Raw genomic sequence first — 15,320 nt, 5'->3', positions numbered from 1 at the left:
GTTTCCTTTTACCTGTCTATCTAATATTTTCCCTTTCCCTTTTCTATAGTAGAAGGCAGCTTAAATGTTCAAGAATAATGGACATTACATAGGGTACCCCTAACCAACTCCTCAATTTGAAAGGTAAAGTGCCATGTAGACTCTAGTAAATAGCGTGAGGATACTCCAGAGTTAACTGGTTTTAATTTGGTACTTGTTCAGGGGCAGCTTAACAAGAACTAATATTTAACTAACATTTAACATACAGTATATGAAAGCTACTGCACACACCATTGTATCCTCTACGACAGGGTAGGTTGGTCCTCCCTCTCTGAGAGGATAAATAAGCACTGGTATCAGTTTATTTTCAAGGCTATTGATGGGAAGTTATTACCATACATCACATTGCTGTTAAGAGTGCAAAAAAGCATTTACCAGACCTGCCCACTCAAGCGACTGGCTTACACTTGAGGTTCCACCTGTTCAGTCTGAACTGGGAAAATCAGCTTTCTGCTTTGATGCTCCTATTTCATGGAACACTCTACAACTCACGCTAAAAATGTATGCCCCTGTGTTTCATATCTGTAAATGTCTTAATTGTTGATTTTTGTGTATGTGATCTCGACCGCATTGCAAATGAGGGTAAACCTCAATCTCTTTTCGAGAATTGGAAGTTTTCAATCAATATATCTTATACTATACTGTACACATTATTACACGTTTTTGTATATATTTTTAAATTTTATACCACAAATGTTAAGACTGTGTTAGACATGTTTTTTTTTTTTACCTGAACTATTTTACCTGGTATCCTACTTTCTTTGAGGTACTACTGACTACACTTCTCTCTCTGCACTCTATTTATGTGCAGAGAGAGTATTTACCTTGTTTATTGACTGAAGTGCATGCTTACTCTGCTTATTCCAATCTCGCGCTTCTAAGTCATTATGTACACTGACATTTCTACAAACTAGGCCTAGTTTGTAGGCCAAATAAAATTCAGCTACAGTCTATGTAGTCAGGCTTTTTGAATAGAACGTCTTTTTTGCTAGAATTAATGTTCAAATATGTAAAAGTTTCTTTTTGACAAAAAGCTACAGTATGTACCTGATATCTGTTTATAGTTGTGTTTATGCTTTTAAAAGTTGGATGGCAGGAGTAGGTCATGTGTGAGCACATAGGTGCCGGAGAAGACCTTTTACCATTGTCAAAGCGGGACCTGTCATGAAAGGTTGGGAAACACTGGTTTAGGCTCTAGTCTAGGTGGTTCCTTGTCTGAATATTGTAAGCAAAGGCATAACTAGTATAGTGGTCTTGTCTGCATGTTGTAAGCAAGTTTTTCTTGTGTTTTTTTAAATTAAATATATCAAAGTATAGGCTATACTGTGAACAATTGTGGATAACAAAAAAAAACGAATTGTGATTGGACTGCATTTGTCATCAGCTATAATAAATCGCCATCAATAATCTGAGATTTTCTGCATTTATTCATGATTTCTATTTTCTTTGTCATTCTGTGTTCACAATGTAAAACCTCACTTTACAACCTGTTTAAGAAAACACGGCAAAATGTCATACACTTTAATAAGTACAGGTAGTATTTACAGTATATACACCATAGCACAAGACCGACTCTGTAACAACTACTGTATACGTTTCATTGATTAGTAAGTATTTACACTGAATAATAAGACCATATGTTGATTCTGAAGTAAAAGAATACAAAAAATACATGATAAACAAATAATTCAAGTATGCGTGCTTTGATACATACGAGTTAAACTACGATTGTGGTACAGAGGTATGCAAGAACCACTTCACAGGTGCATCATGGTCCAATACTTTGAAGAATACACTTGAATACACTTGTCAGTTAATTTATTATGACAGCCATGTGTTGGTGGCACGACGCCAGTCAAATATCAAACACAAACTGTACAGTTCAGAGGCGTCTCAGTCCGTAAGACAGGTAGGCTAACTCTACAGGGGGTTTTAAGGATCACAACCATTGGTTTCTTCCTCCATACTGTAGCTTTACACATTCATGTTTGGTCATCAGCCTTTCAGTGGAGAAACAACAGTAAGAGCCTTCGCCACGTCCCGGCTCACACTCCCACTTTCCGTCAAGTCCAAATCCAACCGCTTTTTAAAAAAAAAACAAGAAAACAGGCATAGACGACATCACAGACCCATTATTCCTCAATCCGAGCATCCCGCCTGTGACAAATCCTACACAACCACGGTGGCAGGACCGATAGCATGCCTAGTTCCACATACTGCATCCATGAATACAAAAAAGTCACTTGTAGCAAAAAAATAAAAATGTATGTTTGTACAATTCGGTTATGAGTTGTCGTCTTCCATCTCGCTCGCTCACCTCCTTCCGTCTAGCAGAGGGAGCCGGCGGTCTCCCTTCTCCCATGCTTCTTCAGCAGTTGGATGCGGTTGTGGACGTAGAACTTGATAGACCGCCAGTCACGGTGGTTGCTGACCAGCAGGGGGCAGAGTTCCAGGCAGCGCTCGCAGTCGGCCTTGGCGGGGACTCGAAACTCCACAAGGTTCCTCTTCAGGTGGGTCTCCACGGCAACGCGCTCTGCCTCCGACCAGGGGCGCTTCAGCACGCCGCGCTTCCCTGGAGGACAAGGAGAGAGGTGCTGGAATGTGAGCGGAAACACACTACACACTCTACAAATAATAATTGCATATACTACGGTACAAACAAAAAAAGTGTAAATAGTGACTTACTGAACACCTGCAGCCCGATACATGACCATGGTTTAGGAAAATTGCATGCATGTTAACTCTCTTTTTTGGGGGGGGGGGTAAAAAAAACGTTCAGAACCCAAGATATCATGATCTGAAGATTTGCTGCTCCATTCACTTCTTGTTTAACTTATTACTTAAAAAGGCTGTATCTCGGCTCCTGTGTACTTTTTTTTTACTCTGTATTTTTGGCCCAGACATGCTATTTTGAAAGGCAGACAATTAATGTCAACAAGGTCGCGATGACCTCGTTGACATTTGTGAAACCACACAGTGAAACCCTCAGTGATTAGCAACCATCAGGGGATCGATCATAATGGAGATAAATATTCTGTGACTGCTTGAAAAAGGTAAGAAAATTGAAAAATCGCTGGCAGTGGGTGCACGCAGCCAGAAATAAGTCTGGCAGTGAGAGAAGTGTGTGTCTGAGAAGTAAGTGTGTGTCTGTTCTGTTGTGCTTTGAATTGAGAGCTGAGCACTGCTACTTTGTAAGTAATTAAGTAGGTCGGAGAGGCTTATTGTCGATATCAGCCAAAAACACAGGAGTCTATCCCTGTTACAATGTGCCAGACCCCTGGGAGATGGATTGCTGAGGTGGAGCGCCACACCTAACATCAGCTCCCTGTACTTCCGCACCCAAGCCGTGCTACTCATACACAGAGTTGGCGGTGCCCAGGATAAAACCCATGACCTTTTGGTCCAAAGGTGAGAGCTCTACCGACTGAGCTACCCCGACACCAGATGTAACAAAATAGTATGGTTGTTTCTTGTAAGTGCATGTGAGCTCCTAGAAGGCATGAAATATGACATTTGTTTACCTGATTTGGGTTGAACGCTTCGTCTCTTATGGACCACTGGTGGAGTGGTTGAAGCAACGGGACCCCTCCTCTTCCGTGGTGGGCGGCCTGGTCCCTTCTTCTTCACCACCACCTTCACCTTCTCCTTAACCTCCTCCTTCTCTCCATCCCCCTCTGAATCATCCGAGAAGGATTCTGCCGAGTTGCCCGACATCACTGCAGGACAGCCATGACAACAAGTGAAGTTCAGATCAAACTGAGGTGACTTTTAACAAATGCTACAAAACAAGCTCAGAAAGTTCAACTCACTTCAGTCAACAGAATCACAGCTTGTGAAAAGTTGCATTTAAATCATGTACGTGACAGTGACGTAAAATACCACACACAAGAAGCGATACACAAAACTATGGCAATTAATTTGATAAAGCCCCCCTCCAGCAAATTTCACGTCCCACTCAAGATGCACTTTTTATTTTAGAGGGGGGGGGGGGGCAGAATACACCATGGAGTCACTGGAATCAATCTATACAACTACAGGTTGGCACTGGAAAGCATTAAACAGCTTAAAAACTGTAAATAATACTGTCTTTAAAACAGCGATGCAACATCGCATCTTACCATCCAGCTCTAGGCAGATGTGCTGCAGACTCATGCCTCTGAAAAGCACACCCTCTTTTTCTCCATAGAGCACCACGCGGCCCACACGACCCATCAGAGCCGGGTCCCGGCCCACAGTGGAGCAGTTCTGCGTCACGTGGTACTCGCGCTCCAGGAATTCCTCCAGGCGTTTGGCGGCGGCAGCGCCCGGCGGTCCCTGGCCCTCCCCCTCCTCTAGAAGCAGCAGCTGGGTCATGATGGCCACCTGCCGACGCACCCTCGTTGCCGTCAGCGCCCCAGGGTTCTTGGCGCCACTGGCCCGTGCCAGGTTGCGTAGCAGGTCGGTGCCCCTAAGCGGCGTGGCTGGTGAGTGGTAGGGCCGGGAGAAGACGTAGGGGCTTTCCGGGTCCACGCCCACGTTGGGGCTGGTCTGGAGAAGCAATTCCAGGCAGGACTCGCAATGAGGTGGCAAAATGAGGGGCTGGAGGCGCCCACGCTTGCCCAGAACCCCGGCCCGGGGGAGGTGGCAGAGGACCTGGCGCTCAAAGGGGGAGAGGAGAGCCTCCGTGCCAGTTGGGGAGCTGGCAGCGGAGGTAGCGGAGGTCGCCGGCGCCGTGGTGCGGTTGCGGTAGTCCTGGATAGAGAGCTTGGCCACCTCGCACTCGCGGTGACGATTGTACAGGATGAGCAAGGAGAGGCTGGAGTGGCAGAGCAGCCGCCATGCCTCGGCGGAATGGGGCGAGCGAGTTAAGGAGAGGAAGGCGGAGTGCTGCTGGCGGCGGAGGTAGAGTACCAAACAGGAGAGAGAGGACAGAAGAGGCGACATGTGATGTCTTTGAGAGCTGCAGAGAGAGAGAGAGAGAGAAGACTGTATTTAAAACGAGCATTACAGAAGGACATAATTCTCCACTATTCCACCTACAACAGTGGTAGGCACTAGGCAACAGGCGGCTCATGGGGCACCACTGGCTCGCCAGCAATAACATCTGGCCAGTGGTGGAAAAAGTACTCAAATTCTTTACTTAAGTAAAAGTACCAATACTGCAATATAAAAATACTCTGTTACAAGTAAAAGTCCAGAATAAAAAATGTACTTGAGTAAAAGTACAAAAGTATTGGCATCAAAATGTACTTAAAGTATCCAAAGTAAAAGTACAAAATATTTGAAAATAGCCGATCTACAAGCTCACAACGCGTCGCAGAGCGACGCGTTGTGAGCTTGTAGATCTGCTATTTTCAAATAGCCTATGTATAAAATAGGGCTAAAGTGGTTAATGTATGTTTAATTATATCATAATTTACATCTGAAAAGTAACTAGTAACTAAAGTTTTCAAGTAAATGTAGTGGAGTAAAAGTACAATATTTGCCTCTGAGATGTAGTGGAGTAGAAGTAAAAGTAATGGAAATTGGAAATACTCAAGTAAAGTAAAAATACCTCAAAATTGTACTTAAGTACAGTACTTAAGTAAATGTACTTAGTTACTTTCCACCACTGCATCTGGCCCAGCAAATTATTTTGTAAATATGCAATATCTGACTGACAGTCCCACTTATACAGTAGCCTGTAATGTCAAATAGAGAATCTTCCCATAGTGAACCCCACATAGTGCAATCAATAGGTAGGATGTGGACAGATAAGACACAACGGTTTAGCATTGATGAAACCAGGTAGGAAGTTATTTTTCCATTCTTATGTTTCTATAGATAGTCTATAAATCTATAGAGTTTTGGATGAAAATCTTCTCTTGTGTCTTAAACATGTCTTAAACATGAAAACACCGTTTTTTGTATAAAGAGACCTTGAACAATAAAATAACTCCCGTTCTATGAATGAGCTCTTGTTCTCTGTTCAAAAAGAAGTATGAGGCATTTCTATTTGCACCTGCAACATTTGATTGCGCAGGACGTCCTATCAGTATGCATTATGCAGTATGCGTTATACACTACACAAATCTTCTGGTCTGTCACAAGATCCAAGGCCAGCCTTACTTGCCGACCCCTGATCTAGAAGTAAGCGATAATGCTCCACAAGGTTTCCCAAAGCTAATGTCCGTTATTTTCCAATATTGGGATACCTTGGAGTACATTATCATGCATATACCACAGACACAAAAAGAGGCTGTTTATATATAACTATTTTTCACATGTGATTGTGAACTGAGGGAGGGTGCACACCCACTGAGTTAATGTGGTCAAGTCTTTAAAAGAGAGAGTCAAGAATTGCTCTGCTGAGGGTTGCCCCGTGGTAAATAAATGGTATCGGAGCAATTCATGAGTATGCGGCTCTCTTTTCTTTTAACTTTCATTTGAGGAAAACTGCAAACAAAAGCTGTGTGTTGTCTTGGTAACACTTTCTAGTAAAACAAATAGCTGCTACAGTTTGCATGTAACCATAACAACGGTAATAAACAGTTTAATAAGAGCACTGATTGAACTGTTGACGAGGACTATGTTTGAGGTGTCCTGATATCAATATTAATAGACACCTGACAGCCAATCGGAAACAAGTATTTTCCTGTGGCTTTGGTATAAAACCCAACATGGAACGTCAAATCATTTGAATGTTTTCATTATTTTCCAGCCTACTTTACGATCTCGCCGTTCTTCTCCTCAGGAGCATCGTCCTCCCCTTCTGCACTCAGCTCCAGCTCTTCCTCAGGATCCACGTCTGGCTCAGGAGTTGGAGGAGGAACCAGCTCCTCTTTACTCCTGGAGACCTCCTCCACCTTTTGCTGCTGCTCCTCCTGCTTCTCCCTCTTCAACCTACGACCCCTCCTGGGCGTGGGTGGCGGAGGAGGGGGCGACGGACTCTTTACTCGCGGCGCCACGGGCGCCGTGTGCCTCTTAGCTGCAGGCGGCGACAGGCACGCCTTCTTGGCGGCGGGCGGCTGAGCTGAGGGTGGCGGGGAGAGGTTAAGAGAGAACGACACGGCACCAGGGTTCGAACGCGTTACTGGCGGCTCCCGCTCCCTGGAGAAGAGAGGGGCCGGGGCCGGGTTGGAGGAGGAGGAGGGCTGAGGGACGGCGAAGGAGTGACTGTGAGCGGTAGTAGAAGAAGTAGAGGAGGGCGAGGGGTGGGGGTGCGAAGCGCTGCCGTTGGAGGAGTTGTGGGTGTGGAGGTGTGCCAGCTCCATCGCCGTTCTGACCTCAGGCTGGTTGGCGTGGTGCTTCTCCAGGTGGCGTGCCAGTGAGCGGTAGTGGCGCCCGCAGTATGGGCAGTGCTGCCGCCGGCTCACGGTTGCCCCACCGGCGCTGCCGATATTGATGTTGATGTTGTTGTTGATGTTGGTCGTCGGGGGTGCCAGGGCGCTGGCCGTGGGCTGAGACTGCGATCTAGCGGCGGGCGCAACAGCTGGTGGGTGGGAAAAGGAAGAGCACGGGCGCCCGGGTCCCCTGGAGGAAGCGGCTGTTGTCTTTGTCTTCTTCGAAGTGACGGCCACTGCTATCTTGCGTTTCTTGCGGCGCCGAAGCATCCGGCCCCTCATCTCTTCCATGTCCTCCTCTTCATCGTCATCGTCGTCATCGTCGTCCTCCTCCTCTTCGTCCTCCTCGCGGTCTGAGTCGCTGGGTTCGGAGTGGGTGAGCGGGGAGGAGGAGGGGGACAGCGACCAGGAGGGAGTGAGGTAATCAGAGACAGAGAGTGACAAAGGGTGTGGGCCAGCCTCTTCCGCCTTGTAAGGAAGCAGAGTGCAAAGAAGAACAGACCCAGTTAGCACCACCCACAAACTTTCCACTAGGCAATTTTTGGGCCGGCCAACGTGGCAGGCAAGATTATATTTTATCGGCCAAAGAATACATTTATCGGCCATAATTTAATAAATGTCACGTGCATGTTGGCAGATACGTGCACGTGCAGTAAACCACCCATCTGATCATTACACCTCGTTGCGTTAGCGCTGAGCTTCTTTCCACTTTAACACAGATGCAATCTGTTCCTGTGTTTATAGATTCCTAAAGCATATCTACTCCACCATGCAGGTGTCACTTGCCAAAAAGAACAGAATTAAAGTCAGGAGGGCGGATGAGTGAACTACTTGCGTGACTCCGTCGTACAAACGGGCTGAATGTTTGGGGCTTTACATCTCATTCACCTTAATATGCTGTAACCTACATCAGCTTTTGTTTCGTTTTGTTTCATACTGTTACGTTTAGTTCATGATGGCGAGGAATTGGTATAAATTTGCCTGCTGCAATGTGTCACCAAGTTCCATCGCTCTCTCTCTCTCCATTGCAGTCACTGTGCTTACTTGTAATATCCACGACCCATATGAGTTCGGGTCCCTGTTTTATTATCGTCATATGGGTCTAGGCTGGTTCTATTAGGGGCTGTTTATCATGTATAATGCCCGGCTGAACCAAGAAGACCTGTACTCAGCGCCAGCGGCACTGATCAGCTCAGGAGGAGAGAAACGTGTGAAGCCTGATCTATGCTTCGTCACACAACGGTGTTGCACATCAAAAATAGCAGACCTACAAGCTCACAACGCGTTCCGACGCATTACGAGCTTGTAGGTCTGATATTTTCACCGCGCGACACCGTCATCCGACGAATCGGCTGATCTAGGATCAGATAACTGCAGGGCAACTAGCCAACAGGCTGTCAGGATCAATGTAAGCTCATAAAAAACTTTAAATATAATTGTAATGGTTGTAAACTATATATTGCAATGTTGTGTTACATTATCCAAACAATATTAATAATGATAATATAATAACATTATTTCCCAGCCAGCCACGGTGGTGATGTTTTCACTTAACAATGTTATCGGTCGATGGGCGATTTATACCGGCAAATGGAAACCTTGCTTACAGTACATGTACAATTTAGCCATTTAGCAGACAATCTTATCCAGAGCGACTTAGAAAGTGAAAGATCAGAGTAAGTGGCATGAACCCTAGTCAACCATCAATAGTGTAAACGGTCAATAAAAAGAGTGCCAAGAAAACAATTAATTGTAAGAAGTGACTAGGATACCAAATAGATTTAAAACCTAGCACCTATTTAACATACTATCTAAAACAACATAACATCTGGATAAAATACCTAGCATCTATCTAAATAGGCACCAATTACTTATACAAGGAAATAAGGATTTCAGAATGCAGTGGAAGATGGGGAGTGAGTCTGCATTCCTGATTTACATTTAAGCCACATTTTAAACATTAAAAGTGGTTCTGAAAACAGTAAAAATAAAACTTGGCACCACACCATGGCATTTTCTCCCCAGTCCGTCAGGCTGTAGTCCACGGTGATCTCCTCCCCTTTGGCGATGTCACGGATCGCTATGACAACCAGTCGTACCTGGCTCCCACAATGCACCTCTCTGATCCGACAATTGGGCGGCGGGTGGAAGAGCACAGGCCCTCTGACACCGCTGGCCCCCTCCTCACCCAGCTCCGGCACACTGAGAAATAAAACACCAAGCTTAGCTCAATTCATCCTCAATTTCCAAACTGTAATGGTTGGCAGTCAGTCAACAGAGTCCAATAGAGTTCCCCGTCTTCCTTACCAGAGTTGGGAAGGGTCGGCCAGATAGTAAGGACTGCCGGGTGGAGGTAGACGATCTTCTGCACCCTCCGGGTACTGGCCGTCACCTTGTCAAGGTTGCAACAGGTTAAAACTTGTACATACTCCATTACATTTGGACATATGCTTGCTTGTCATGAGAAGCAGAGTACATTCAATACATCAAGATTGAGGAGGAACTCAATTGTTTAATTTCAGGGTGTAGGGTATATAAAAAGTGGACTCGAGCTAGGGCTGGGAGATACTAGGGCTGCGACAATACATGGATAGAGTTGAGTATTGCGATTCTATCGATGCAGTTTCCTTTGTACACCTGTAGAATTGTACACCTTTTAAGGGCACTGCGTTATGTGTGTGTGGACGCATAAACAATGCCTGTGCCACGTAGCATGGTTTTATTTTTTTTATTTTTAAACCTCATATCCTTATTGTTGTACTTTGACTAAACTGATTATGATGTTTATTAGCACCATACAGTAGATTTGAATTCAATACATTATACATTACATCGTGATGAATCGTATTGTGACACACATGGTATAAACTGAATCATATTATGATATGTATCGTAACCTTCATGAATAATACATAATTATGTATCGTATTGCGAGGTACAGGATGATTCCCAGGCATAGACAATATGGACAAAACATCACAATATTTGTCATCAATACTTCCAACAACAATATTTTCGGGATGACTATTGGTACTTTCATAAAATAATTAAACATTTAGATTTTTGCTAAAATAGCTAGAACAGTCAGCTAAGTTCAGAAAAGTATATCACTTTACTGTAATGCGATATCTAGTCTCCTATTACACAATATCGATAAAATATTGATAAACAGTATTGTCTGCCCAGCCCTAGCAGAAGAAATGTGTGTATATATGTGTGTTTTTGAATGCTTGTGTCTTAATACCAGGACTGTAGCTGTGTTCTGACATACTCTCCTCCTCTTCATCCTCTGTAACATAAGCTCGGTCACACACCTTCACAGGTGTTCCTTTCCTTTTTCTCCCACACACACGCCTACAAAAAACACATGAGACTTCATTCAGCACAATGAGTTTTTACAGTTTTTCCTCAGTTGCTTAGATCCATTTCTTGAATCATCCTTAACATCTGCAAAACAGCAAGTTCATTTCTCAAAACAATTCATAGAAACAGCACCACACAATGGATTACCTGCAAAAGCCTGTAACTCGCTCGCCTCAAAATCCTTAGTTTATCTCTCAAAAGTATATTTACGGTATGTCAATGAACATATCAATGCCATCAGAATGACATGCTTTTTTTCAATCTAGTCAAAATGCTTAGACCTATAACAGTGTTCTCTGTAAGTTTTTTCTAATGTAAACTGGCTAAGGTTTTGATGACACTGGTTGAAAATGCACGAGGCTGCACTTTTTCTGTACAGCATTATATCAATTTCAGTACAAACAAAGTTAAACATTGCTTTATGCGGGAGATTGATTGCAAGAGATCGGACAGAATTCAATTCATATCTACGCTTTTAGTGTTTGTACAGTAATTCGTTGACGGACCCTGTCATTGCAATACAGAAGTGAAAAGGACAAGACTCTTTTACATCACTACATCGCACTAAGGGAGAAACAAAGAAAACCTCCTTACTAAAAAATGACCCTTTAGGCAGAACCGTACATGCAGCGCTGTATGGGGGAAAGAGTGCCGTCTTTCTACACCTCCTAACATTCCTGTTTGCAGGACCACAGATTCTCATCCACATCACAACAGATATCTTCCCAGGCAATTGCAATCCCTTGATGAGCTGCACCTCTACTGGGGGATCATTAAGTTGGTGTAATGCAGTGGTTCTCAGGGTTCCTTGCGGGGGGTTCCAAACGGACCATTACAGGTCTGTAACTCTTGAGAGTGTACAAATTGAACCAAATGGACCCTTTACGGGTCTGGTCCATCTGGTTCCATGTGTAGTCTCAGAGTTATGGTGGTACTTGAAATTATCAACCACTGGTTCTCAAACTTACTGTATTAGACCATGTCTAATGCGTTACACATCCCCCTTCAGTAGTGAATGTTAAAATTGAACAACTTGGGCCTCATTTACAAAAAAAGGGCTAATATAAATTATAGTAAACAATAACATGCATGACAGATTATGAAAACTGCTTCAAAAGCATTTTGCATGTAATACCTTGCAATACCTAATGTCTAGATGTGTTGGGGGGTAAGCCTGCTCAACAGAGAACAGTAGTATAACACATTTTGACCAAGATTCATCAATCAATTGCTTATGTTAATGAAGGAAACCCCAGACAATTGTGCCTAATCATTTGCATGAACGTTTCAAGGCCTTTGCAATTTGTTCAAAATAATGGGGAATTGCTTTTATGATGTGAAAAAGTGACTAGATGTGGAGGTTGATAAGTAGTTTAAAGAATTTTCTCAAAGCGACTGAGAAAGACTGTACATAATCAGTCATAGTATGGCAGAGTATTGGGATGCATCCAACATTTGGCTAGTGCCAAGTGATATGCATGTATGATCATGACATGTCTGACCTATGGTTACTGCATTGTTTTAGTATAGTGTTTTTTTTTGTGACAAGCAATTTTGTTAAATCTCTTGTCAAAGTGTGAGTCAACAACAGAAAGCAAATTTGGTTAAGGCGAGAGATAAGCAAGGCAGACTACAATACATTGAAGACAACATTTTGATCATTTGAAAAAAATCTGTGTGCAAGTGAAAACAAGCTGGCTGTGTTTTAGAGTCAGACAAAACCAAACCCAATTGACCGTAGCCTGAAACCAGAAAAACTCGACTGACCTTTTGTTGAATTGAATTACCATCATGATCACTTTTTATATTGCAACAATAATTAGATATTGTTATGCTACACTGGCCCCCTGTCCATACACTGATGATCATGTGCAGGAACTGAGTCGAATTAAATCAGGGGTCTTCAACAGAGGGTCCAAGACCACAGGGGGCCGCCAAATATTTGTGTGATAGGATCATTTTGTTACATTAACCGCTTGAACATTAGTAGGGAACTTTAGCCCCCAAAAAAACAGATCTACAAGCTCACAACGCCTCGTGATGTGCGCTTGTAGATCAGCTATTTTTGGCAAAGAGAGGGAAAAAAGAGCAGACTAAGTACAAAGTGAAAGTATTGACGGTTTAAGTGGTTAAATGTAAAAAAATACACAATAGCATGAATCCAACATACACTGATGAATGGTAATGCTGTCTATGGAGTCTAATCTATTAAACAGCTTTAATCTGCAACACAATTTTATACAGTATGTAGTGGGGGTCCCTGCTTCATCGCTCTCCCAGCTAAGGGGTCCTTGGCCTGAAAAACGTTGAAAACCCCTGCATTAAATCATCCTCTCCATCCATTCACTCACTCCTCCCTCCCCTACCAGGCAGTGAGAGACTGTTTTGGGACGCAGTCATTTTAGTCCACGGTCAGCAACTTTGTTTACTGGACAACCAAACAACCAGGAGCCAACTGAAACAACCGAACAGACAGACAGCCGTAGCATGGGTGCTATGGCTGTTGAAGTGCACCCCGCAGACACCCCGCCATAGCAGAAAATGGAAATGTGAGCAGATCTGACACAAGGTTGATCTTTTTCCATGATTTGATTTTGATTTTTATAAATGATCCTCATTAGCTGGTGCCATAGCAACCAGCAAGTCTTCCTGGATATAGCAGAAAATGGAAATGTGAGCAGATTTTTCCCCATGAGCACTGGGTGTTGAACATGCTACGTCGCTGCATTTATAACGTTATTATGATGTGCTGCTGCATGATGCAGAGGCACATAATAATAACGTTATAAACGCAGCCTGCATGGGTGCATATCATGCTATAACACACGAACAGCCAGGTTAGCTTCCCTTTAGCCATGCTAATAGATGCAGAATGAATTCCCTCACAACAAAACAGCACCAAAACACCAGAACCACCAGCCAGGGAGGCGGTTGGTTGGTTGGTTGGGAAGAAGAAGATAAGATGCATCAAACAGACATGTCAAAACCAAACGCAGCAGCAGCAGCTGCAGAAAAGCCACTTCATTTATTATTCCATTATCCTTTTTTTTTATTTTTTATTGCATTTCCATTCCATCTCCTCACGTAAATAAAAATCATGCACGCGAATATTTTTTTTATAAATGAGAAAATAAATGCCTGGTAACAAAACAAAAAATAATAATACAAAATACATAAAATAATAATCTAAAAATAAATAATTAATAATAAAGTAAATTATTAATAAAATAAATAATTGACCAAAAATGAGAAAAGACATGCCTGGAAAAAACTAAACAAACGTGCACGCTCATCTCGCGCGTCGTCTGCACACACAGCTCGCGTTTATAATAACTCCTCTCGCGTTTTTTTTTCCCCCCAAAGACGGAGCGCATTCGGAAAACGGCTGTTTAGTTGACGTGGACACGGGCTCATTATTATTATTATTATTATAATTGTTTCTCACCCCCTTGGCGGCGGCGGTTTGCTCCCATCCCCGTCGCTGTCGAGGGTCGGCGGCTCCCGGTAGTCGAAAGGAGACCGAACGTTCTCCGCCATTAGGGCAGCCTTCCCTACCTCTCGCTCGCGCAGAGTTGCCAGGTTTTGCGAAAGAAACAAGCAACCAGGTCTATGAAAACCAATCTGGGAACCCATTCAGTAAAAAAAAAAAAAGGGGGCCTTTGTTTTTGCCTCTGGGGGGGCACCACTTCCTTTTTTTGTGTAGAAACAGGAACTCGGTTTGGCTCCTCCCTTTTCTTAGTCCACTTCCTCCCCGTTGCTTCTGTGTTTATTCCTAAACAACACTACATGTTCAGGGCAGTGGTGCTGTCTCTTGAGAGATTAATGAAAACAAGCTCAAAAGAAGCAACTATTATTAGGCCGCATGAGACCTTTGAACCTATGCGTATTTGAACCTATGCGTATTTGAAAATAGCCAATCTACAAGCTCAGACGAGCTTGTACATCTGCTATTTTCAAAAAGATATTGAAGAAAATGTGGATTAAAAAAACAAAACATTGTAACAACACAAATCTTGTATGGGGTCCCTGGTATAAAATATTTTCAGATGGGGGGGGGGTCTGCAGACAAAAATACGTATTAATTTGGGGGTACTTGACATAAAAATGTTTGAGAGAACCACTGGTTTTTAAACAACATTACACAACAAGCCCAAAATAATTAACTACACTTTAGAAACAAGCCCCAAAAACAGCAACCACCAATATTTACAAGCGACTTTACAGAAAAACAAGTCCGAAGTCGCTTATAAATAAGCGGACATGGCAACACTGCCTCTCGCGCTCCTGTAAAAAAGCCCGGATTCGTACTTCGTCGGCACCGCGGTGTCGCGCGGCCGAAAAACAGCAGACATACAAGCTCACGGCGCGTCGCGTCGTCGAGCCGCGGTGAGCTTGCAGCTCTGCGGTTTTCCGGCCGCGCGACACCGTCGTGCGAAGGAGCGTAAATGTTGTCTGTGGAGTGCACGGTGCGCATGCGCACTCTCTTGGGGATTCTAATCCATCTATTGGTATAAAATGGGGTACATTTTTTACAAAGATTCTTTTGTATAAATGTACCCCATTTTTTTTCATCACCATTCTTTATTAAAGCATAATGATGACTGTAAAAAAAAATGA

General features: G+C 43.5%; 1 protein-coding gene across 1 annotated transcript; it reads right to left on the bottom strand.

Moving 5' to 3' along the window:
- Window positions 1-1,525: 1,525 nt before the first annotated feature.
- On the bottom strand, window positions 1,526-14,272 carry LOC308101152 (uncharacterized protein). The gene is made up of 8 exons (XM_080450514.1): window positions 14,149-14,272; window positions 10,585-10,694; window positions 9,648-9,732; window positions 9,347-9,542; window positions 6,724-7,808; window positions 4,158-4,978; window positions 3,561-3,755; window positions 1,526-2,611 (listed from the first exon to the last, which is right to left on the bottom strand). The coding sequence occupies exons 1-8, from the start codon at window positions 14,238-14,240 to the stop codon at window positions 2,367-2,369; spliced, it is 2,829 nt and encodes a 942-aa protein (XP_080306640.1). The 5' UTR covers window positions 14,241-14,272; the 3' UTR covers window positions 1,526-2,366.
- Between the last annotated feature and the right edge of the window lie 1,048 nt (window positions 14,273-15,320).

This window comes from Gymnoscopelus braueri, assembly GCF_963280865.1.
Source record: "Gymnoscopelus braueri genome assembly, chromosome: 15".
NCBI lineage: Eukaryota > Metazoa > Chordata > Actinopteri > Myctophiformes > Myctophidae > Gymnoscopelus > Gymnoscopelus braueri.
This window is presented reverse-complemented; position numbering and strand designations above follow the sequence as displayed.

Excerpts from the sequence above, each read along its gene's own strand:
- LOC308101152 (XM_080450514.1), bottom strand. The coding sequence starts at position 14,240 with ATGGCGGAGAACGTTCGGTCTCCTTTCGACTACCGGGAGCCGCCGACC. Across the intron at positions 10,695-14,148 it reads AAACCGCCGCCGCCAAGGGG|GCGTGTGTGTGGGAGAAAAA; the intron begins GTGAGAAACAAT and ends TGTTTTTTGTAG. Across the intron at positions 9,543-9,647 it reads GCCGACCCTTCCCAACTCTG|TGTGCCGGAGCTGGGTGAGG; the intron begins GTAAGGAAGACG and ends TTTATTTCTCAG.